The 24,560-nt window shown below is 36.4% G+C and overlaps 1 protein-coding gene across 2 annotated transcripts; it reads left to right on the top strand.

The window, feature by feature from the left end:
• Nucleotides 1–302: 302 nt before the first annotated feature.
• Nucleotides 303–23,285, top strand: ETR1 (Signal transduction histidine kinase, hybrid-type, ethylene sensor). 2 transcript variants are annotated; one of them, XM_086421011.1, is made up of 7 exons: nucleotides 304–479; nucleotides 10,143–11,086; nucleotides 13,899–14,267; nucleotides 20,138–20,404; nucleotides 20,493–20,614; nucleotides 20,770–20,967; nucleotides 22,133–23,285. In XM_086421011.1, the coding sequence occupies exons 2-7, from the start codon at nucleotides 10,181–10,183 to the stop codon at nucleotides 22,485–22,487; spliced, it is 2,217 nt and encodes a 738-aa protein (XP_086277137.1). In that variant the 5' UTR covers nucleotides 304–479; nucleotides 10,143–10,180; the 3' UTR covers nucleotides 22,488–23,285. The 2 variants fall into 2 exon arrangements, with proteins under 2 accessions (XP_086277138.1, XP_086277137.1); XM_086421012.1 differs by lacking the exon at nucleotides 13,899–14,267 and having other exon boundaries at nucleotides 303–479.
• The last annotated feature ends 1,275 nt before the right edge of the window (nucleotides 23,286–24,560 follow it).

The following is a 24,560-nucleotide window of genomic DNA, read 5'->3' as shown; positions in this document are numbered from 1 at the left end:
TATTATGTTTGAATCGTTACATTTTTTTTATAATAAAAAATTGAAAATATGTCCCTGAATGGCTTACTTTCATTGTGGGAGTCGTCCAATGAAAAGAGGGCGTTCAAGGGCATATTTTAGGAGGGGTAACATTGGAACAAACCAGGTGGTCAAACCGTCAGTTTGTTACCCTTTTTAATTTTTTTTAAACAAATTTTCCTTAACAGGGGTAACCATTGTATGTTGTGGTCTAAACATACCACCGACAATACCAAATCATTCCCCAAATAATACAGACAAAATTCACATTAGAGTCGTGAGTCGTCGTAACGATCTCAGTGAGAACATAACAGCAGCTTTTTCGTGTAAATTTGAAGTATTTTATTGAGAAGAGATGTATATATTTCGGCTAAGTAATTCTCATGAATCACAGAAAGAGTTATGGAAATCTCGTTATTCTGACCTTCAGCCTTATCGATCCGACTTGAAATCAGAACTTGGTAATTTCTTCGAATTGTAAAATATCATCTTTTAAATCAAATTTTTTTGTTGTGTGTGTGTCTAATTCATTGATTTCTAGGGCTTAGTATAAATTGTTGATCATTTGATTTATGGTGGAATTTGAAACGATCTCGGATTTTGAGCTCATTTATATGATATGTGCATGGGTTCAGAAGTGATTTAAGTCGAACATTTGAAGGTTTGGTACTTTGGGATTTCCTATAATAGCAGTTTCTGTGTTTTCGTGTTTTCTATCTTAATTTTTCTATATTATTAAGAAAAAAAGAAAGAAAAAATAAGCACTTTTATGTTGCAGAAACAACTTCAAAGTTAATTGAAGTAATTTTCCCCACACAATCACAGTGGGTATTTCCTTGTAGATTTATTTCAAGAGATGAGTATGAATTATGAAATGATAGAACAAGTTGTTATGGAAGATCCTCCAATGGTTACTAATTGGTAATTTGGTTTTAGATATCTAGTTGTATTCTCCATGTCGGCACCCTGAGGTATGCTCACCAGTCGAATTGACAGTGGACCACTTAGATGGGCTATAATAGTAGTCTGGCTGGGTATTTTAGATCTCAAGGCTTGAGACAAGGAAACATGTTATTCATCCTTTTATTTATAGTGGTGGAAGTTCTTGGACGTTTTGAAGTAAAGGATGGAGGATCCATATCACCTGGCTATAATTTGCAAATTATATCTTATTGTTTGTGGGCGCCTTCCATAATCATCTTAGATGCCTTCGAGGTATTGTATTCTGTTTTGAAGCAGTCTTTGGACTGATGGTTAATTTGAATAAAAGTGTAGTGTTTGGAGTTAGGTGTCTAGTGAGTGATGGTTATGCTCATATTTTGGCTGTAATGTGGTAGTCTGCCAACCTTGTATCTTAGTCTTCCTGCTGTGACAAACTATAGATCTAAGGTTATCTAGGGCAAGTTATAGAGAGAGTTAATAGGATATTGTCATCTTGACAAACTAAATATCTTTCCAAAGAAGGAAGGACGGTTCTTATAAAAAAAGTTGTTTGTCAAGTATCCTTGTGTGCTTACATCCTTATGCTATATGCCATCATTGGTGGTGGAAACTGAAAAGCATTGAAGGCCTATTAAAAAAATTGGAATAATAGGCATTGGGGAGGAATCTCCCAAATATCATATTGAGAAGTGGGAGAAAGTTTGTGTTCTAAGTTAAAGGCTGAATTTGGTATTAGAAGATTAAAGACGATGAGTTGGCCCTTCCTTGGAAAATAGTTATGGCAATTCGGTAAAGAGCATTGAAGTCTTTGGAGAAAAGAAAATTATTATTGTAAAGTGCTATTATGATGTATTTGGGTAGGAAAGTGGCACGATTCAAGCCTTTATGATGGGCCTGGAGTTTGGAGAGGATATCAAAAGGGGGTAAAAGATTTTAAGAAACGGATCGGATTTATGGTTGGGAGTGGTTGTAGATTTCAGTTTTGGGAGGACCTATGGTTTATTGATATTCCGTTGATGATTTAGTGTTGTATGGTGCCATGTTCCCACATCATTTGGTGTTTGAAATAGACACAAATTTGGCCAAAAGGTGTAGTACAAGCAAGGAAAGTGAAGAAAAATTGACAATAATTCAGCAGTAAAGAAGCCTAAGAAGGCTGTAGTGGCAGATAGCGAATGGTCATTCGCTATCTAAGCAAATGCTCATTCGCTTTCTTGACAGAAAAATGTGGGGGACAGTTTTGTTCTTTCATTTTATTTTGTAACGACCCCTATGATTCTATAAATAGGGGAGTCTTGTAAAGTTTAAAAAAGTTATTTTCTAGAGAGTTTTAGGAGTTCTTAGAGAGTTTTAGAAGTTTCTTTGGGTGAGAAACCCTACCAAATTGCACTCTCAAGCCCTATAGTGAATTTGCTTAGATTTTGAGCTTTTCTTTGTAAGTATTTTAATCTAGTTTTCATCTTGTAGCCCTTTCTTTCCTTGTAAATTAATGGATCTCAAGCCATAAACTCTTTTATTTATTTTTTGCTTCTTTGATGCCTAACAAGATGGAATCACGACCACCCTATCACTTAAGAGGGTGGATTTCAGATCCATCATCCTTGTGGTAGGAACAAGGGAAAAATAACTCAAGCTCAAACTTGATTTCTCTTTCTCTTTACCTTTCTTCTTTCTTATTTGTGGTGGTTTTGGTTGTTCTTGGATGCTTGGAAGTAGTACCCCAAGGTTAGGAGTTGAGGTTCTCAACCATTAACAAATCATAGACAACCCCAACTTCCACTGTTTTGGAAATTGGAGGGCAAAGAGAGGGAGAACACTTAGTTTCCTATTATATTCTCGTTGTCAAATAAGAAAAAGAAATCAGTCTAGTACTTCATGGTGTGGTCAGGTGATGATTTCTATTGGAATGCAGGCCATGGAAAATACCTTAATTATTGGAAGTGGTATCCTTTGCTAATGTTCTCATTCCATTTCTTTCAACCATATGTCCCTTGGAAATGAGGATATTCAAGTTTGGAGGATGCCCCTTGATTGAATCCTTTTATGTCATGTTGAATGATTCCCAACCTCTCCTTTGCTAGGTTCCTTTGTATTAGACTTAAAAATTGTTGCCTTTTTTTGTTTGTTTAATCTATTGTTTAGACAAAATTTGTGATCATCTTACTCGCAGGCAAATCATTGTTGACTTCTATGTTATGTATACAGTAAATGGTGAAAAGGTCAATCATTTGATAGTAATAGGGTTAGTGGTATCATTATTTCTCTTTATTGCTTGTATAATAGATCCTTCCTTGTTCGGGATCAACCCCTTTTAGTTCTTGATTCTATTGGAATATGTTATGTTTAGTTTTATGTCTTTATGTTACGTTTCTAGTTTTTCTCTGTCAGGGCATTTATTCCCATTCATTTTGATGATTATAAATACCATGCCAAGCCCTCGTTGGGAATTGGCTTGTGTTTTTTTACAATTCTTCTTTGTATCAGAGTCCTAGAGGATCCATCGGCAGCCCTTCATTGGCTCTGCCTATTCGGTTTTGGGATCTTGAAGCATCAACTCCACCCACCTTTCTTTTCTTCTTTTGTTCTCTCATCAATTCTTTAGACCTTGAGACTAAACCAACCTAACGGGAGTTTCGTTAGGGTCTCCCCTTTGAGTTTGTTTTTTTCCTCCTTGGTTGAGATCTCCTCATCACACAATGCGATAGGGATGCAATAAGGGGTTTCTCTTTCATCCTCAACAAACCTAGGTTTTTGCGATGGGCTGGGCTGTGTGATAGTGCTGCCAGCTGTTTTGTGAGGTAGGTCCATGGTATGCTAAAGGGCTGAGGTGTGTGACAACAGTGGTGGCTGTGTTTGTGATAGGACTAAGGTGTGCGACAACAGTGGTGGCTGTGTTTGTGATAGGACTAAGGTGTGCGACAAAAATGGTACTGTGTTTGCGATAGGGCTGGGATGTGCGACAACATGATTGATTGCTGGTTTCTACTTTTATTGGGTTACTCTTTGCCCCTTCTTTGATCTTGCACATTGGCTTGGTTTGTATTAGCTGCCCTTGCTGGTTTCTGCTTCTATTGGTGCTGCTATTTGCCTCTCTTTTATCTTGCACATTGGTTTGGGACTGCGAAAGACCTCCCTTCAAACCAAAGTTTCAAGCTTTTTGCCTCCATCTCTTTATTCCATATTTCTATTAATCTCTTGATGCATCAAACCTTCTTAGCTGATTTTTTTCTATCTTTTGCACCATCCATTGGTTCTCGCACTATAAGTGTTTGTTAATTTGATCATATATTTGTTTTTACTCTATAGTCTTGTTTATCTTTTTATCCATTTGTGTTTGTGAGGTATGACATCAAACCAAGAGAACAAGGACTCTACATCTATTCTAGGGGGACATTCCTCAATCCAACGTATTACTAATTTCCTATTGGATGACCAAAACTTTCAGTCATGGTCATGGTCTTCGTCTGTGAAATTCTACTTGGGTAGTAGAGGCAAATTTGGATGACTTTTGGGTACTGTTAACAAGCCGCCTATTATTGATTCTAAGTTTGAATAATGGGAGATTGATAATTATACTATTCTTGGATGATTGTTTAATTCCATGGAGTAACGTATCTATATTATTTTCATCTACCATGAGACTGTCTCCTCTTTGTGGTCAGTTTTCACTTAGACTTATGCACATGCAAGGAATGATTCGAAGATTTATGAGTTCTATCGAGACATTGCCCAGGTTATTCAGGGGATTTTGAGTGTAGTTGATTATTTTGGATTTCTTCAGTCTTGATGGGAGGAGCTTTCTCATTATGAGTCTATGAATGAGCTATCTGTTGAAGTTGCCAGGTATGTGGTTAAAAGGATTGCTTGACATCATATATACCAGTTTCTCATAGGCTTACGTTCCGAGTTTGAGGTGCTACGGACCTAAATTCTTAACACCTTTCCTTTGCCCTCCTTATTTGAGATTTTTGCGATTATTGATAGTGATGAGCGTTATTGCCATGTAGTCCCGTCTTAGAATCAGGCTCCTAGCATTCTTTTTACACTAGTGACATATCAGATGGCTCTAACAGTCAATTCAGGATTTTTTGACTCTCGTGCTCTTGGCTTTGGGAGTCATAGTTTTATTTGCAGTCATTATGGGAAGACTAGCCATAAGAATGCCCGATGCTTTCAGCTCTATCTTCATTTGCAATCTACAACCACTCCTCCTTTGGGGCACTTTGCTCCCCTTGCTATTGTTGTGGATTCCTCCCCAGTTCCTATCATTAACCCTCTTGCTCCCTTGGGTACTATTGATTTACAACAGCTTTAGACCCAGTTTGTCACCATTGTACGTGATCAGACCACGCTCATACTTGATCATCTTCGACTGTGGTCTCAGTTATCACATTTTCAGGTACATCCTCTGCATTTCATGTCACCTAGTCGGGTCCTGCTCTTCTGACATGGGTGATTGATTCTGGTGCCTCTAGTCACATGATCGGTAAGTTTAACCATTTTACTTATTCCACTTTTCCTGTTACTCATAGGGAGGTTTGTCTTGTTGATGGTTCCCTTATACTTATACCCAATAAGGGTACTGTTCCTTTATCCTCTGATGTTTCTCTTGATTTTGTACTTTATTTTCCTTACCTATTTCTTAACTTTTTGTCTGTGAGTAATATTATCAATCTCTAAATTGTTTAGTAACCTTTTTTCCTATTCATTGTATCTTTCAGAATCTGACTTCGAGGAGAATTTTTGGTAAGGGGTATGAGCGGGATGGACTGTCACGGTTTTTAAACTTGTCTGAGATCGAGACGTATCGCCTGAGTTAACTCGGTATTAGAGTTGAATGAGACCAACTCACAAAGTCATTTTTTGACCGAGATTTATGACTCATGTTCATTTTTTTGATTTGACTCACGAGATGTCTCAAACGTATCGGAAAACTCGTCTGAGACGACTTAGTATCGGACCTGGACAAGACGAAATGAAATATCGAGTTTAAAAACCATATGGACTATACTTGTTTGGACGTTCGCATACTACTTCTTTCATCTTGGAGTCATACTTTTTCTTCTTCTTAGTCTTTAGATTTGTGGCATGCTCGTTTTGGACATGCTAATTTTCAACACTTACGATCTTTATTTTCTGCTTTAAAAAATTCTTGTAGTGGGCACAAGGTTCAGTGCTTCATGTGTGAGCTTTCTAAACATACACGTACTTCTTTTATTCCTCTTATGCATCGGTTTGATACAATATTTGATTTAGTTCATTCTGATGTGTGGGGGCCTTTTCCTATTATTGCTTTTGTTGGTCATCAGTATTATGTTACATTTATAGATGACTATTCTCGTTAAAATTAAGTTTATTTGATAAGGTCTCGTTTTGAAGTGCCTCTTATTTTTGTTAATTTTCTTAAAATGATTCAGACTTAGTACATCACTATAAAATCTCTTTGGTCTGAAAATGGAGGGGAATATATTTCTGATGGGATTCATTCTCACTTTCATGAGTTTGGTATGCTCCACTAGTTGACTTATCTTTATACTCCTAAGCAGAACAGGATGACAGAATGCAAGAAACGCCACTTTATAAACATTTTCTACCGATGAATGCATGCTCCTAGGTTATATTGGAATATAACGGTCCTTACTACGATTTTTCTTCTTATTCGTGTTCTGAGTCGCACCTTAGGGGGGGACAGGTACCTCTGCATGTTCTTTGTCCTGATAGCACCCTCTTTCCTATTACACCCATAGTCTTTGAATGCACTTGTCTTGTTCAGGACATGATCATTCATCACACGAAATTAGATGACAAAGCCATTCGATGTGTTTTCTTGGGTTACTCCTCTATGTCAAAATGGTATTAGTGTTATGATCATGTTTTTCATCATGTCGTACATTTTCTTGATGTTATTTTTTTTGAAAATATTCCCTACTTTCGTGTCACATCTTTTTTACAGGACTCTCGTCTCCCTCGCCCCTCTTCAACCTTAGCAACCTCTTCCTTGGACTTAAGTATATTCTCTTCTACCCTTGTTCCTATCATTTCTATATCCGACTCTCACTTACCTATTACACTTTGCAAAGGTAAGCGGGGGTGTGTTATTGATCATCCTATTGCCCAGTTTGTTTCCTAGTAGAGACTCTTTCCTTCTTATCAGGTCTACCTTGCTAATACTGATTCTATTTGAGTTTTCCAGTTTGTTTTGGAGGTTTTATGAGATCTTCTGTAGACTTGTAGAAATGGATGCTTTGTAGAATAATCATACTTGGGAGCTTGTTCCCCTTCCTTTTGGGGAGCAGATTGTTGGTTGTTAATGGATTTTCATTTTCAAGTATCTCGCGTTTGGCATCGTTGATCGATACAAGGTCCTCATAATTGTTAAGGGATTAACACAGACTTTAGGAAAGGATTTTGGTGCTGCATTTGTCTCTGTAGCTCAATTTTTTACTGTTCGCCTCCTTATCTCTGTAATTGCATGATACTCATAGTCTCTTCACTAATTCAATGTGAAGAATGCTTTTTTAAATGGCGATTTGACTGAGGTTATCTATATGGACCCCGTCCTGGATTTCGTCTTCAAGGGGAGTATTTTGGGAAGGTATGTCATCTTCTCAAATCTCTATATGGCCTGAAGCAGTCTTTGCGAGCCTAGTTTCAATGCTTTTCTGAAGTTATTTTATCTATGGAGTTTTTTAGATGCCACTCAGATCATATATGCTTTGTTTGTCGAGGATTTGATGGTCGTTGTGCTGTTGTTCTAGTTTATGTGGATGATATTATTTTGACTGGAGATGTTGCTTAGAGCGTTGACAGGGTATAGATGATATTGGGTCGTACTTTTGAGGTTAAGGACTTGGTCCTCTTAAGTACTTCTTGGGGATAGAAGTGACCTGCTCACATCGTGGTATTTCGTTATTTTAACGCAAATACACATTGGATCTTCTTAAGGATATTAGTATGCTTGGTTATTGTCCAGCTTCTCCTCCTATGGATCAGAATCATCGTTTTCATGTCAAATCTGACGATGATTTGAAGGCCACTTGATTTATTTGACTAACACTAGACCAGATTTGACCTTTTTCGATTAGTGTGATCAGTCTGATCATGCATGCTCCACGCACTTCTTACCTTGATGCTTTATTGTATATTTCACTATTTGAAGTTGCGTCCATGTCTTGACCTTTTTTATTTATCCACTGCTTAATCTCATTTGTCCTACTTCATTGACGTTGATTAAGCTAGTTCTATTATGGATAGGAGGTCTGCCTCTGGTTTCTGTACTTTCCATGGTGGTAACCTGATCTTATGGAAAAGTAAGAGACAAAATGTGATTTCTCGTTTTTTTGTTGAAATTGGGTATCGAGCTATGACCCTTGGCAAATATGAGTTTATTTGACTTCGATATTTGCTGACGGAGGTAGTATTTTCTGTTTCTGGTTCTTCCACATTGTTTTGTGACAACACGTTTGCTATTTTGCTTGTTTCTAACCTTGTCCTTCATGAGTGAACCAAGCATATGGAATTTGATGTTCACTTTCTCAGAGAGAAAGTTCGATCTGATGCTCTTCAGACATTATTCGTATCTTTTTTAGATCAACTTGCCGACATGCTTATGAAGTCTGTAGGTCCTTCTGTTACCAACTCTCATTTTGTTAAGTTGGGCATAGTTGATATATTTGCACTAGCTTGAGGGGGAGTATTGGAATATGTTATGTTTAGTTTTACGTCTTTATGTTATGTTTTTAGTTTTTCTCTGTAAGAGCATTTATGTCCATTCACTTTGATTATTATAAATACCCTGCCAAGCCCTCACTGGGACTTGACTTATCTTCTTTTACAATTCTTTTAATTCGACGGTGCTTCTAATACAAGAGCAAATATTACTTGGAGGAAGTTACCTTTTGCAGTAAGTGTTTTGAAAAGAGAAATTGAAGGAGCTTTGAGGGGGTTGAGGATAGTTTCGATGATATCATATTGGTGGTCAAAGAGAAATTGTTCTGGTACAAGATTCACCCCCTAGTTCAGGTGCATTTTCTGAGGATTTTGTATACGGGTGTGGTTCGTTGATTATGAGAAAAGATAGTGAATATTGTAAGTTGGTTTGTATCATTGGCCTTTGGTGGGTAGCCTTGTTAAGGTGAGAGGTGTTTATATAGTTTGGTTAGCTGGCAAATAGTTGTCCTTTACCCCTTGGGAAGCTTCTTGGTTTTTTCCATGTCTAATGAAATCTCTTGCACTTCTTCTCAATTATGTTTTATTGTGGATAAACAAAGTTTATTATTTATGGCTAGCAGTTTTATTTTTTATTTCATTGAAATCTCATTAATTGCAAATGATACCTTCGTTGTTGCAAATGAATAATTTTTGTTTTAAATGGGTAACAGTTCTATTATAGACTTCAGGTTGGATATTATTTTATTTTTTGTTATTGAATTTATTATAAGCCAAGGAGGTATGATAATCTACAAAGGAAAAAAAGACCAAAAAAGCTTATTTACAATGCTGTATAAAAAAACTGCACATTTATTTTTCCTTGATTTAACATCATTCTGTATGTTACTGGCTCTTGATTCTTCATTTCATTACTTTTCTCATGTGTATATATATATGGGTGGGGTTCTGTAGACACATAAAGCTACTCATAAAGCTACGACATTTTTGTCTTATATGGTAAAAAGATTTGGAATGGGCTGATTTTTTGTGAGGATGATCTCTGTGGTGAGGGGATTATCCTTGCAAAAAATCATTCCATTCCAAAACTTCTAACCCCATCAAAAGTGATTTATAAAAATTGGACGGTCTAAAATTTTTCAACTTGTAAACATGGAGCTAGAAGTTTCATAATGGGCTGATTTTTGGCAAGGATGATCTCCTCACCATAGAGATCATCCTCACAAAAAAACAGCCCATTCCAAACATTTTTGCCCATATTAGACAAAACATGTTGTAGCTTTATGTGTATACGGATCCTAATCCTATATATATATATATATATATATTTTTTTTTTTTTTCCCTCATCTTTCTTTATTATTTTAAGTTTTTTTGTTTATGAGAAGGGCTGTATGATTTCCTGTGTGCATTTCTTCAATTTACAATAGGTTGTCTATCATCGAACCATGTCAAAACTCTCTTATTTTTATGTTCCTAAGTAGGTTTTTTACATTTATTACATTTTCTTCCACAGGTATGTAAGGAGTTCTTGTTTGAGGTTGTTTCTATAAGATGGAGTCTTGCAACTGCTTTGAGCCACAATGGCCAGCTGATGACTTGTTGATGAAATACCAATACATTTCGGACTTCTTCATTACACTAGCTTATTTTTCCATCCCTTTGGAGTTAATCTACTTTGTAAAGAAATCTGCAGTTTTTCCATATAGATGGGTACTCGTGCAATTTGGCGCTTTCATTGTTCTTTGTGGAGCAACACACCTTATTAATTTATGGACTTTCAGCGTGCATTCGAGAACCGTAGTAGTTGTAATGACCACGGCAAAAGTTTTGACTGCTGCCGTGTCATGTGCAACGGCCCTTATGCTTGTGCACATAATTCCCGATTTGTTGAGTGTGAAAACCCGAGAATTATTTTTGAAAAACAAGGCTGCCGAGCTTGATCGGGAGATGGGCATGATTCGTACGCAGGAAGAAACAGGAAGGCATGTCAGAATGCTAACTCATGAGATTAGAAGCACCCTTGATAGACAAACCATATTGCAGACCACTCTTATTGAGTTGGGTAGAACTTTGGCATTAGAGGAATGTGCATTGTGGATGCCAACACGTACTGGTTTGGAGCTTCAACTTTCCTACACTCTTCGACACCAGGACCCTGTTGGATTTACTGTACCTATTCAGCTTCCCGTGATAAATCAAGTATTTAGCAGCAACCGTGCAGTTAAAATATCACCGAATTGCCCAGTGGCAAGACTTCGACCTCTTACAGGAAAATATACACCCGGGGAGGTTGTTGCCGTGCGTGTCCCGCTTTTACATCTCTCAAATTTCCAAATTAATGATTGGCCAGAGCTTTCAACAAAACGCTATGCATTGATGGTTTTGATGCTTCCCTCAGACAGTGCGAGACAATGGCGTGTCCATGAGTTGGAGCTTGTTGAAGTGGTTGCTGATCAGGTTTGAACCAACTCCCCATGTCTTCTGTTTCCACTAGAACTAGAGATTTTAGAGTGGCTTTGTGAAATATCAATTTGTTGATGTTCTTCCATGTTGATTAAGTGAACTGCTTCTATGTGGAGTACTGGATCTGAAATAAGCAAATTACATATACGAAACATACTATGGGTCTTACAAGTGTCAGAATGTACAATATGTCATTTTCTTTTACTGTAATGATAGCTTCTTCAATTATTTCGAGTTTTAGGTTATGTAAGTGGGTTATTTTCTTATTTTGTTAATTTTCATTTAGTTTAAGGGTGTATATGTCTCTTCCCTGTTTTACAAGTTTTACTATAATTGAAATAGATATAAAGGAAACCGTTGATGCTACGTGTGATATACTAACTCTAAGAAGTTCTTTTCAATCTTTTTCTTCTTTTATGTTCTCTGACTTTTAACCTGTTCTAGTTTTTACATGGTATCAGATAAATAGATTGAGGGATCTATTGCAACCTGCAAGGTCATTTTTCCAGGGATTAATCTTATGTCCGATAGGCCTTGTGGATGATCGAAACTGCAAATTTCACAGATCTGCTTAATAACCACAAATGGGCATCCTCTTTGGGGTTAACGGAGTAGAAGAGGAAAGGCTTGGAGGATATTATAGGGAAAGGAGGAGAAGAGGAAAGTGAATAAACTTTGGGGGGGGGGGTGGTTAGAAGAGAAAAGGCAATATATAAAGTTGAAGGAGTATTCTTGGAAAGGGAGGGTAGAAGGGAAAGGGAGTACAGTTGGAGGGGTATTCTTGGAAAGGGGGAGAAGAGAAAAGTCAATAAAGTGGAGAGTTTTCCTCTAAATTCGTGTTAGGAGTGAATCCCAACCAGTCTTTGTGGGGGGAAGATAAACATTGAGGGGAAAACCTTCCTTTTTTATTATATGGATATAGGGTCAGGATTGGGGGACAACTATTGGTTACAATGTTTTTTACGACACCGCCCGGATGCTTTTTTAACAGCCTTGCTGGATGTCGTTATATCTTGTCAAATGGACGGCATGGGAGAAAGTGGTTTTAGTCAATTAAGTTGTATATTGGTAGTCGAGGAAAGCTTGGATAAATCATTGATTTGAAAAAGGGAACCTATAGTTGATCCATCTCACGTGGATTGGGATGGCGTCCTAATTTGATGCAGCCTAATATCAGTTGTGTTGTTATTTCTAAAGAAAAGAAAAGAAATATGGGATTTTTTGGCTGAAATTTATTCTCAAAAAGATGATCTAGCTAGTTTTACTGACTACACTACAAGTTGCTTCTGAGTGATCCTAGTTCTCTGGTTGAACGATATGCTATGGTAAGAGTCAAGATGGAAAGTGTTTTTCTATGTATAAAGAGAAACTTTTCTGCCCCCTTTGTTGGAAGAGAACAAGCTATTGTCTCAATGTAGTCTTGTGCACCGCTGAGACCTTGCAAAGGGGATCATATCTTAAATACTGTTCCAAGCCACTGCCTTCTTTCCTAAATGAAAAGGATGTTCTGTTCTTACTTTTTCTTAAATTTATAATCTCACAAGCCTCTCAACATTCTAAAAGTGTGGAAAACAGCCTTGTGCTAAGTCTAATGTGGACACAGTTTTTCACAATAAAATATTTCCATGATATTGGGTCTCTTTGCTTCCAGGATATGGTTTTGGACTAGTCATCATCATCTTCATCAAAGCCTTGTCCCAAAAATGTGGGGTCTGTTGGTTGAACAAATATTGTTCATCCATTCAATTTGTCTAAAGATATATCTTTTGTTTATCCAAGTTTGTTCGTCTGCTTTCACCACCGCGATCCATGATCTTTTTGGTCTTGCTTTTCACTAACCTTCAACTTGCACATTTTCCTTCAAACTGGTTTGTAAGACCTTCATTGCACATGACCAAACCATCTCGATTGTCTTTCCCTTAATTTAGCACCCTGGTAGGCTACTATATTTTCCCAAATTTGTTAATTTCTAATCCCATTATTTTTAAAGTGTTTTCCTTTCATCCATTTTAGCTTCCTCATCTCTGCTAGGCATGTTGTTTCTTTGATTGTCTAAAATTTACCTCCATGAAGCATAGCCAGTCTTATTGCCATCTTACAAAGTGTTTCCTTTCGGTTTTATTGGGATGCATTGGTGGCATAGCACTTCAAAAATAGACCTCCACTTTGACCATCCAACTCCAAATCTAGGGACACCATCCTCATCGATGTCTCCATCCTTATGGATAATAAACCAATGCCCATGGCCACTTCATGGTATTTCCTAGCCATTTATAGTGGTCCTTCCTCTCCACTCCAAATTCTAGGGACCTTTTACTTTATCTTTATGCAACTAATGCACTACTTCTATCAGTTTTGTTTCTTCATTTGGCATTATTATTTTGTAAATTGGCATGGACATCTCTCAATCTCCAGAAACTATCGTATGCCCAACCACCAGTTTTTTGATTTTTCTTGTACCAATCCTGAGGATAGAGCATTGAGATAGACTCCGAAATCTTTTATTTGAGCCCGGTAAACTTTTCAGGCGTGGAATTAACTGAAAAAGTAAGATTTGGAGACCTTCAGTGTACATGGCAATTTTGCCTATTACTTTTTACTCAAATATATTGGTTACCATTCTTTTGGTCACATAAAATTGGAAGTAATATACTCAATATATTCATTGGGTTGTGGAATTTCTTCTTACAGTTCATTTTTTTCAAAATATAGTTGGGCAGGACTTCCGTACCAATTTGTGTGTGGTTTTATTTCATTTTTATTTGGTAATTCTGGGAAATGTTTGGTATTATCTTTTTGGGTGCAGGTTGCAGTTGCTCTATCTCATGCCGCAATTTTGGAGGAATCTATGAGGGCAAGGGATATGCTTATGGAACAAAATGTTGCACTAGATTTGGCAAGAAGAGAGGCAGAAACAGCCATCCATGCTCGTAATGATTTCTTGGCAGTTATGAACCATGAGATGAGAACCCCAATGCATGCGATTATTGCACTTTGTTCCTTATTGCAAGAAACTGAACTGACAGCTGAACAACGCCTTATGGTGGAAACAATCCTAAAGAGTAGTAACCTTTTAGCAACACTCATTAATGATGTTTTAGATCTTTCAAGGCTTGAAGATCGAAGCCTTGAACTTGACCTTAGAATTTTTAACCTTCACGCGGTATTTAGAGATGTAAGTATTTCCTTTTTTCAAATTTGCAATTGATTTGTGAAGAGATACTACAAGGGCTTTTGAATTTGGTAGTGATTTATATCATGTAAATGTTGAGGCATGAGGCAAGGCAAGGCATTTCGTTGGCCAAAGCCTTGAGTTTTTGGTGCATGCCATAAGGCATAAGCTTTGTGAGCATGCAATTTTTAAATAGAGATAGAAAAGTATTGAATATACAACTTGTTAGAAGATTAGGGTTGAAGAGAGGAGGAAAATAGAGAAGAGAATGAGTCAATTGCTCCTAATAGGGCTTAACCTCTCTTTTATATTAAAAGCATGCGGTTTGGTCATGTGGGCTTAAGTATTGGGCCCACACGACATTATATAAGAACTCTAACACTCCCTCTCAAGCTGGAGCATATAAATTTGACTTGCCCAGTCAGTACAAAAAGTAATAAAGGAACTCCTAGACAATGATTTTGTGAGAACATCTCGTAATTGATTTTCTGACTTGATATAGGGAGTAGATATCTTCTTAGCCATTACCATATCACGAATAAAGTGGAAATCAACCTCAATATGCTTGGTTCTCTCGTGGGTTATTGAATTACTAGTTATAAAGCTAGCAGTCTAGTTATCACAATACATAGGCATATAAGTAAGAACTGCAATCCCCATCTCCTTTAGAAGACTTTGAATCCAAAGCATCTCACATGCAATATATGCCATCGTCCTGTATTTTACTTCAACACTAGAACGAGTTACAACTTGCTGTTTTTTACTATGCCAAGTCACCAAATTACCTCCTACAAATGTACAATACCCATAAGGAGATCTACGATCAAGCCTGCTCCCTGCCCAATCAACATATAAGAAGCTAGTAATGGATATAAGAGGTGAAGGTTTGTACAATAATCATTTGCTTGGTGACCCTTTTAGATACCTTAGTATCCTAAATACAATATCCCAATGAGTTTGTCTCGGAGCATGCATAAATTGGCTAACTACTCCCACAACAAAGATAATATCTTGGAGAGTAATAGTCAGGTAGATTAGTTTGCGAACTAACCTACGGTAATGCCTTCCATCAAGATAAATCTACCCTTGTTCAACATCAAGCTTAATAGTGGGATCCACAGGAGTGAGCTGCTTCAATATCCAAAAAATAGCGATGAAGACCCAAATCTTTAGTGTGAAACTATTTGGCTAGATGAGTCTTCAAATCTAAGATACCACTTGGATTACTTGTAGTGATGATGATATCATCCACAAACTATCAACACAATAATTCTACTAGAAGAGTGCCTTACAAACACTAAATGATCAGTAGTAGACCTAACAAATCCATAGGCGAGAACAACTAAGCTAAAATTTTCAAACCAAGCTCTAGACAAATGTTTCAACTCATAGATTGCCTTCTGTGGGCGACACTCTAGTCTAGTCTTACCAGAGTCAACATATTCAGGTGCTACTCCATATATACCTTCTCTTGTAAATCTCCATGTAGAAAGACACGTTTAATATCTTACTGATGTAGGGGCTAAGCATAACACATTACAACATAAATAAGATCTCTAACAGAGTTTAGGCGAGCCACTAGAGAAAAAGTCTTACTGTAATCAATCCTATAAGTCTATGTGTAGCCTTTGGCTACAAGGCGAGTCTTCAACCTCTTAACAGATCCATCAAGAAGATACTTGATTGTATACACCCATTTACACCCCACAACCTACTTTCCAAGTGGAAGTGGAGATAGGTCCCTAGTATGATTATGATGAAGGCTACAATCTCTTCATTCATAGCTAGCTTCCACCCAAAAGAGGATAATGCTTGCATATAGGAAGTAGGAACAAAAATAGCAGACGAGAAAAGTGTAAACTGGCAAAATGAAGGTGACATCCGATGAAAAGACACAAAATTAACAATTGAGTACTTAGTGCAAGTTCTACTACCTTTCCTTAAAGCAGTAGGAAGATCGCTAGAGGTAGACGTAGATGCTGGTGGATAAGGAGGAACCTCAAGTGAAGCTGATGAAGGATTTGAGGCTGGCAGAGAAGATGAAGGTGCTCGGAAACGATTGCATTGATATACTTGAAGAGGCATAGTGGAAGGGTCACCTACAAGAAGAATTGGAAGCACATGAGAGGAGGAAACTGTAGGAGACAGCTCCCCCTGACGAGAAGACACATGATTCAAGTCAAATGAGGCGCCAACAAAAGAAAAGTAAGGTGTAGACTTAAAGAATGTCACATCAGCACTTACGTAATAGCATTGAGTGACAAAATAACACCTATACCTTTTTTATGTACCAAAGCAACCCAGAAAGATATATTTGATGGATCTTGGGGAAAGCTTATGCAACCCAGGCTAAAATGAGTGAACAAAGCAAACACAACTAAAGACTCTTAAGAATAATAGCAAAATGATGAACTTGAGGATAAACCAGAGAGAAATGTGATTTACCATTTAAAATTGATGATGTCATGTGATTATTAAGATGCCAAGTTGTGAGGTCAACATCACCCTAATAAGGCTTAGGTAAATGCATCTGAAACATAATGGTGCGAACAACATCAAGTAAATGACTATGTTTCCGTTCAGCAACACCTTCTGTTGAGAAGTATTAACACAACTAGTTTGATGAATAATGCCACTATTTGAACAAAAAAACTGAATAGAAAATTGCATGTATTCTAAGAAATTATTAGAACGAATAATTTTCAAAAGTTTGCTAAATTGGGTTGAAATTTCTTTATAAAAAGTGAGCAAAACACGAGGTAATTTAGTGCAATATTTCAATAAGAGCTTTGTTATACGAGAATAATCATCCACAAACACCACAAAGTAATGAAACCAGATAAATTTTTTATTTTTCATGGACCCCAAATATCTGTATGAATTAGTTCAAAAAGACTAGATTGATGACTCTTAGTATGACTAGGAAAATAACTACAGTGATACTTACCCAATTGGAAAGTTTCACATTCTAAAATTGACACTAAACTCAATTTAGTAATAACACGGTGTAAATTAGACAAAGACACATCATCCAACCGATAGTGCCACTAAAGGGGTGAAACTGAAGCACTCAAGACAGAAGCAGGCACATCACGCATTAAATAATATAATCCATCTTTCTCATGCCCCAAACCAATCATCTTCCTTGTCTTGAGATCCAGAAAAACACAATAAGAAGGCGAGATGGTTACAAAGCACTGCAATGATTTTGTAAGTTGACTAACATAAAGTAGATTAAAAGGAAAATCAAGGACCAAAAGAGTAAAAGATAAGGGAAGAGATGAATTTGGAAAAACATCATCTTTCCCAACTACATTGCAAGTGGACCCATCGGCTAGTACAATGTGAGAATTAAGAGAATGGAAATTAGAAAAGAGATGAGATATACCAGACATGAGCACTAGCTCCTAAATTGATGACCCAAGATGAGGGAGACTTAGCAGCCATAAATGTGGGATTACTTGAAGTAGTTGTGGGTGGAGTAGGTCATGTAGTCAAGGTAGTCAACTTCTGAAGAATCTCTCTCAACTACGTGGTAAGATCGGAAAATGCAACTCTAGATGTAGTTTGAGAAGTAGAATCAGTGAAACTTTGAGGATGTTCCTTTTGAGCTTGATTATCCTAAGCAGGTTTACCTCATTTATCCTAACAAAATTGCTTATTGTGACCAATGTAGCCACAATATGTACACTTCAAATCACCACCACGACTACCTTCACGATCACAACTATCTCCTCTACCACGGCCACCACGACTTCCTCTACCAACACCATTATAAATCCCCAAATTTGCCTTCCAAAGAGAAGTAAACTGAAAATCTGCACAAAAATAAAATTAAAAAAAAAAAAAAAATAGTATCCCTTGGGATATTCTATGATACGTGACTAGGATTGAAAGGCCAATGAAATAATGATCGGAATAAAATCGTAAAACTCAAAAACACTCAAAAACACTCAAAAAAAAAAAAACTGAGATAGGGGAAAATTTCGAACTATTGATTGAGAAGTCGAAGAAGTTGAATTTTTTTTTTTGGCAAAAAAACTGTTCACAAAGCCTGGTTCACGCAAAAAACGCTATTCACAGAATACTCTTCATGTAGAAAATACTATTCACTCAGGAAATACTATTCACGTGACACTGTTCGCATGACATTATTCACAAATTTTTTTTTTTTTTTTTTTAAAAACTGAATTTGTGGTTTCAACATTGTCCACCAATTCCTTAGTCATTCATAAATACCTTAAAACATACACAAATGAAGCCCTAGATAAATATGTAGGTGCAACCAAACAAACCTCAAACACCTAATCCCTTTTTGGAACCAAAGCCTTAGGGTTTGGAAGTATTGGATCGAATAAGGAAAAGAAAGGGGAAGAAAAGAAGAGAAATCAAGCAGATCTAATGGTAGAAGTACAAAAATAAAAAAAAATTCAAAAAAATATAGAGTATCCCTTGAGATATTCTATGATACGTGGCTAGAATTGAAAGGCTAATGAAACAATGATCGGAATAAAATCGCAAAACTCAAAAACACCAGAAAAAAAAAAACTGAGATAGGGGAAAATTTCGAACTATTGATTGAGAAGTCGAATTTGTTTTTTTTTTGGCAAAAAAACTGTTCACAAAGCCTGGTTCACGCTCAAAATGCAAGTCACAGAATACTCTTCATGTAGAAAAACTATTCACAAGTACTATTCATGTGACACTGTTCACACGACATTATTCACAAATTTTTTTTTTTTTTTTGAAACTGAATTTGTGGTTTCAACACTGTCCACCAATTCCTCAATCATTCATAAATACCTTAAACAAACACAAACGAAGCCCTAGATAAACATGTAGGTGCAAACAAACAAACAAACCTCAAACACCTAATCCCTTTTTGGAATCAAGGTCTTAGGGTTTGGAAGTATCAGATCGAATAGGGAAAAGAAAGGGGAAGAAAAGAAGATAAATCAAGTAGATCTAATGGTAGAAGTGTTCTAATACCATGTTAGAAGATTAGGGTTAAGGAGAGAAGGAGGAAAATAGAGAAGAGAATGAGTCAGTCGCTCCCAATATGGTTCGGCTTCTCTTTTATATTAAAAACATGTGGTTAGTCGTGTGGGATTAAATGTTGGGCCCACATGACATTAAATAAGAACTCTTAACACAACTAAATAAATAAACAAATAGTAAAAAGTTCAATAAAATAAAATCATTAAATTGTCAAAAAGGAAAAATTATGAAAATTTAACTTATAAAAAAAAAAAAAATTGAAAATTTACTGTGTCACATCCCAAAATTTAATATTAAAAAAGAAATTCCAAATCCCTCAAATTGAAATTAAAATTGTTACTCTGTTCATACATCCAACTTTCCAATATTTAATCCCTCAAACAAAAAGTAACACTTAAGAGTTTAATAATCATTCTAGCCAAAAATATATAGCACTACTCGAAGACTATTTGTAGGAGGAGGAGATGTTCAACGTAGCAAGAGATGGAAATAAGGAAGAAATTGAAAATATAATGGAAGAATAGAAGTGTCAAATATTGTTGGCATTGCAAATCAACCAGGAGTTGTTGATATTAGGGCCAAAAGAAAAGATGTTTTATATTGTTAAGTACAATTAAATGTTATAACATACGCAAAAAGAGAAATACAACAAATCCCCTGAAGCATAAACTTAGTCAAAATGAATTGAAAAGTTAGCCTCCCATAAGGCCAAGCGTTTTGAACCCCTCTTTTAATAAGTGCTAGTCTTTACTAAAAGCCTTAAATCCCTTTTTGAGAGCCTCTTCTAGAGGTGAGTCTTAAGGTGTAATCGTCCAGCACCTTTGAAAACTTTGGTTACAACATCTATATAATAAGATGCCTGTTTGTCGTTGCAGGTCACTAACTTGATCAAACCCATTGCGTGTGTCAAAAATTTGTCTTTGTCGACAAATTTGGCTCTGGATTTGCCCGAGTATGCTGTTGGTGATGAAAAACGTCTTATGCAAACCATATTAAATGTTGTCGGTAATGCTATGAAGTTCTCAAAAAAAGGCAGCATCTCGATCAGTGCTTGTATTGCAAAACCCGAATCTTTAAGAGATGCTCATACTCCTGACTTCTTTCCAGTGACAGATGACACTCATTTTTATTTGCAAGTACAGGTTGGTTAATATCATTTTTGATATTTCTTATGGAGGGTAAACCTATTTCTTGATTGTTTAAAGTCCTTGTATTTTTTCTCATATTTAGGTCAAGGATTCTGGATCAGGAATCAACCCCCAAGATATTCCTAAATTATTTAACAAATTTGCTCAAAATCAAGCCAGTAGAAATTCTGGTGGTAGTGGACTAGGGCTTGCAATTTGTAAGAGGTGTTGCTCGTTTCCTTATCTCTTCTTCTTTTGCCTTTTCAGAGTTACAAGCAATTCATTCATTTAAATTCCATTTTTAATCTATATAGATTAATTTTCCAATAGTTCTGTAATCTCTTCTGATTTTCTTCGTAAATACTGTATGATACAATCAGGTTTGTAAATCTCATGGAGGGTAACATTTGGATTGAAAGTGAAGGTCTTGGCAAAGGGTCTACTGCTATATTCTTTGTTAAACTAGGAATTGCAGAGCACTCAATTGAATCTGAGCACTTTCTTGTACCGAAAGTGCATGCAAATCACTGCCACACAAATTTTCCAGGACTCAAAGTTGTTATTATGGACGATAACGGGTACGTATGGTGACCACTATTGATGATGCAATTTATATTTTTTAAGTTTCTGTTAGGGGTTTGGTACTATCATAATCGTGTAGCTTATTATATTTCCCAATCATATCAGTTCATCTTTCTGTGATTCCCCATGACATTATTCTGTATTTCCTTCCCTTTTCTTTAATAGAGTGTTGATCTAGGTTTCCAGCGTCTGAAAAACTAGTTTGAACTTTGCCAATCGTATCTTGTGGCTTTAAGGGTAAGGTTTTGTTATTGCTTGCAGCCAACTGTTCTGTGGTACTACAATGGACCCATTGTTTTGGTTGATTGGAAGAGTCACTTTTTTAGTTTCCCATACCAATTGGTATTAGTTGCATCTTTTCGCTTCAACCATGAAACTCTAGTAGGAAATCAGTTTGCACTTTTGTAAGATCACTAGAGTTCGGCCATGCCGTAGGCATGGGCATCCTCTTTAGGGTGAAGGAAATAAAGCAGAAAAATAATAAAGTTGGAGGGGTATTATTAAAAAATCTTTAGGGTTAATGGGGGTAAAAAAGGAAAAATAATAAAGTTGGAGAGGTGTTATTAAGAAAGGGGGAGAAGAGGAATGACAATAAAGTAGGTTAAAGAGAGAAGATAGTAGAGTTAGAGGGGTATTATTGAAAAAAGGCGGAAAAGAGGAAAGATAATAAAATTGGAGGGATATTAGTGAAAAAGGAGAGGGGAGAGGAAAGACAATAAAGTTGAAGGGCTGAAGAGGAAAGAAAATAGTATGGGGCCCACTCCACTATAGCTGGATGAGACGTTTATCCCATAGCTATAGCTGAAGTGGGACCCAAAATTGTATTTTATTAAATAGATTGACAACTAGTCGAAGTCCCTTTTTTTTGTGGGTAAGCTGGATTTGAACCCATGATCTCAAAGTTGAAGGGGTTGAAGAGGAAAGAAAATAGTATGTAGGCCCTACTCCACTATAGCTGGATGGGATGTTATTATATAGATTGACAACTAGTCGAAGCCTCTTGTTTAGTGGGTAAGCTGGATTTGAATCCATGATCTCGAACTTGCATTATTGTATGTTAACCGAGAAATGGGTTCAAGCCCCTATTTTGTAAGCCTTATTGCTGAGTGTGGCACAACACAATTAACGGTATGTAGAATTCCTTCTATTGTGGTGATGCAGGATTAACAGGTCGGTAACAAAGGGACTTCTTGTGCATTTGGGATGTGATGTAACGGTTGTTAGCTCATGTGAAGAGTGTCTTCGGATTGTTTCTCAAGAACACAAGGTGCTCTTCATGGATATTTGCATGCCTGGGATGGATGGATATGAAGTAGCAGTCCGAATACATGAAAGATTCCCAAGACGTAATGAGCGGCCATTGCTCTTAGCACTTACCGGGAATACAGATAGGGAAACAAAGAACTGCTTGAGGGCTGGTATCGACGGAATGATATTGAAGCCCGTTTCACTTGAGAAGATGAGGAATGTTTTGTCAGACCTTTTAGAACGGGGGGTTCTGATTCAGGCTAAGTAGTAGGGAAATACTTGCAATACAAGGGGATGGAATTGTATCCCGGCAGGGGGTAACTTGATTCTGGCGACACTGAAGTACTTCGTGCGAAATGCTGAATGACTTGTTTCTTTGCTTGTAGTGTTGTCATTCCAAAGTGACCGTACAAGATGGGTGGCCTGGTTAGTGGGGCTTTGTTCGATCTTATTTGGTTCCATCGAAGATGCTATATAAGCATGATGGGGTAAACTGAAAATTATTGTGCTTGTCTTGTCTGTACATGTTGTGGCTCCTTTGCTTGCACCTTGTGGTCGTTGGATCTTGCCTGTACTCCTGCAACGAGCATGGTGGCTTAATTTACACTCGTTTAGTTTTAATCTAGAGAGCTTTTATTGTCACACCAACGTTTGCTAACACCACCCCAAATGTGTGCTAATTCTTTAGTGATTTACATATGAATTTGGGGGGGGGGGGGCGCATTTGCAAAAGTTGGTGTGCCAATGGAATCTCTCTTCATCAAACCTGTTAGAAAAAAATGTTAGTCAATTGTATATTGTATAATTTGTGTAGGTTGGATTCTGTTTATATTCGGAATCTTTGACAACTTGTTGGACCACATGGAGGCCAGTCAAGGGTTGACTGTGAGGGAGATCCGCCTCCCTAAACGACGCCTAAATGTGGAGTTCAAGGTAATTGGATTAAATAGTTCATCCTTGATCAACATGTTATCCAATATTTGTAAGGTTGAAAATGTTAGGAATAGTCCTCTTTGAAACTTCTAATCCCTATTGAGAATGAAGTTTCAAGTTTATTAGTGTGAAATAGGTTGTCTATATTTATTCTACTTGTTTATTATTTGTGTGCTTTAGAATGTTATAGCAGATTGATTTTTTTATGAAGATTGTATCCACACCATGGTCCATGAAGATCAATCTCACATGTGATGCCAAGTGAGTATTTTAAACAAGTTCTTTTGGATCCCATTTTAGTCATAAAAACCAAGTTCTTCAAGGGTATGTTTATTGAAAGTAAAGAAAGTTTATTGTGAAATAGATGGTTCATACTTGTAGATTGTTATTTATGCTGCTAGGAATAGATGGCGTCCTGATATTTTAGAAGACTAGTAGATGGAATGTGCTAGTGCTCTTGTATTAAAAAACAGTATTTATGTATTATTTCTTTTTTGATTATAATTATTTCAAATAGATAATTTAATATTATATCATGTGCAAACGTGCATGTATAATGTATTACAAAAAATAGGATTTATCATAGGATTTTTCAATAATTTTTAAAAAATATTATTCCAAAAATTTTAAACACCAACATAATTTTATATCATATTTTATTATTTAATATATTGTGAGGGACTTTTTGTAATATAAAATATTAAGGAGATTTTGAAGATGACATAATAAAAAGATAGGGTTGAGAATTGAGATGGTAGACTCATGGAAGGTGAACTCATATGTTCACATACAATACCAACACTATAAATACTAAATTCATCTTCAAGATTTGGGCTGTAGTCTTGAGAATTAAAAAAAAAAAAAAAATCTTGACCATTGGATTTTGCATGTACATGATTGGGATTGTGAGTGAACATAGTTTTCTTTCCATATAGCTACTGATTCTGACCCAAAAAAGGATTTTTATCTTTATTTTTATATTAAAATAATATTATAAGATAAAAAAGAAATTGCAAGATAATGTATAACTAAAAGAAATTATAAGACGTCAAATTATGAGACAAATTTTGTTCTTCAAGTACTCTCATTTCAGTCTCATGTTGTCAATACCTATATTTGCAGGCTTATACCTATAATACACCAATAATGAGAGGGAGATGAAAAGTAGAGAGTTACCCTCAAGACTTATGGCACATAAAGAGAGAGGGGTTATGGAGATAGTAATTATGTGGTCATTACTATACATTTATATATTTATAACACTTCCCCTTGGATGACCACAACTAAGAATATTTACACTGCTCTCCCCATGGATGTTCACCACCCAATGATTGTTACCTCATTAAAACATTGTTAAGGAAAAATCCAAAGTAAATTCTTTAAGATCATTGAACTCGTGTTGGATGCC

Source organism: Akebia trifoliata, chromosome 13, assembly GCF_017979445.1.
Source record: "Akebia trifoliata isolate Shusen 1 chromosome 13, ASM1797944v1, whole genome shotgun sequence".
Classification (NCBI taxonomy): domain Eukaryota; kingdom Viridiplantae; phylum Streptophyta; class Magnoliopsida; order Ranunculales; family Lardizabalaceae; genus Akebia; species Akebia trifoliata.
Note: the sequence above shows the minus strand (reverse complement) of the source record. Positions and strands in the feature narration are given on the sequence as shown.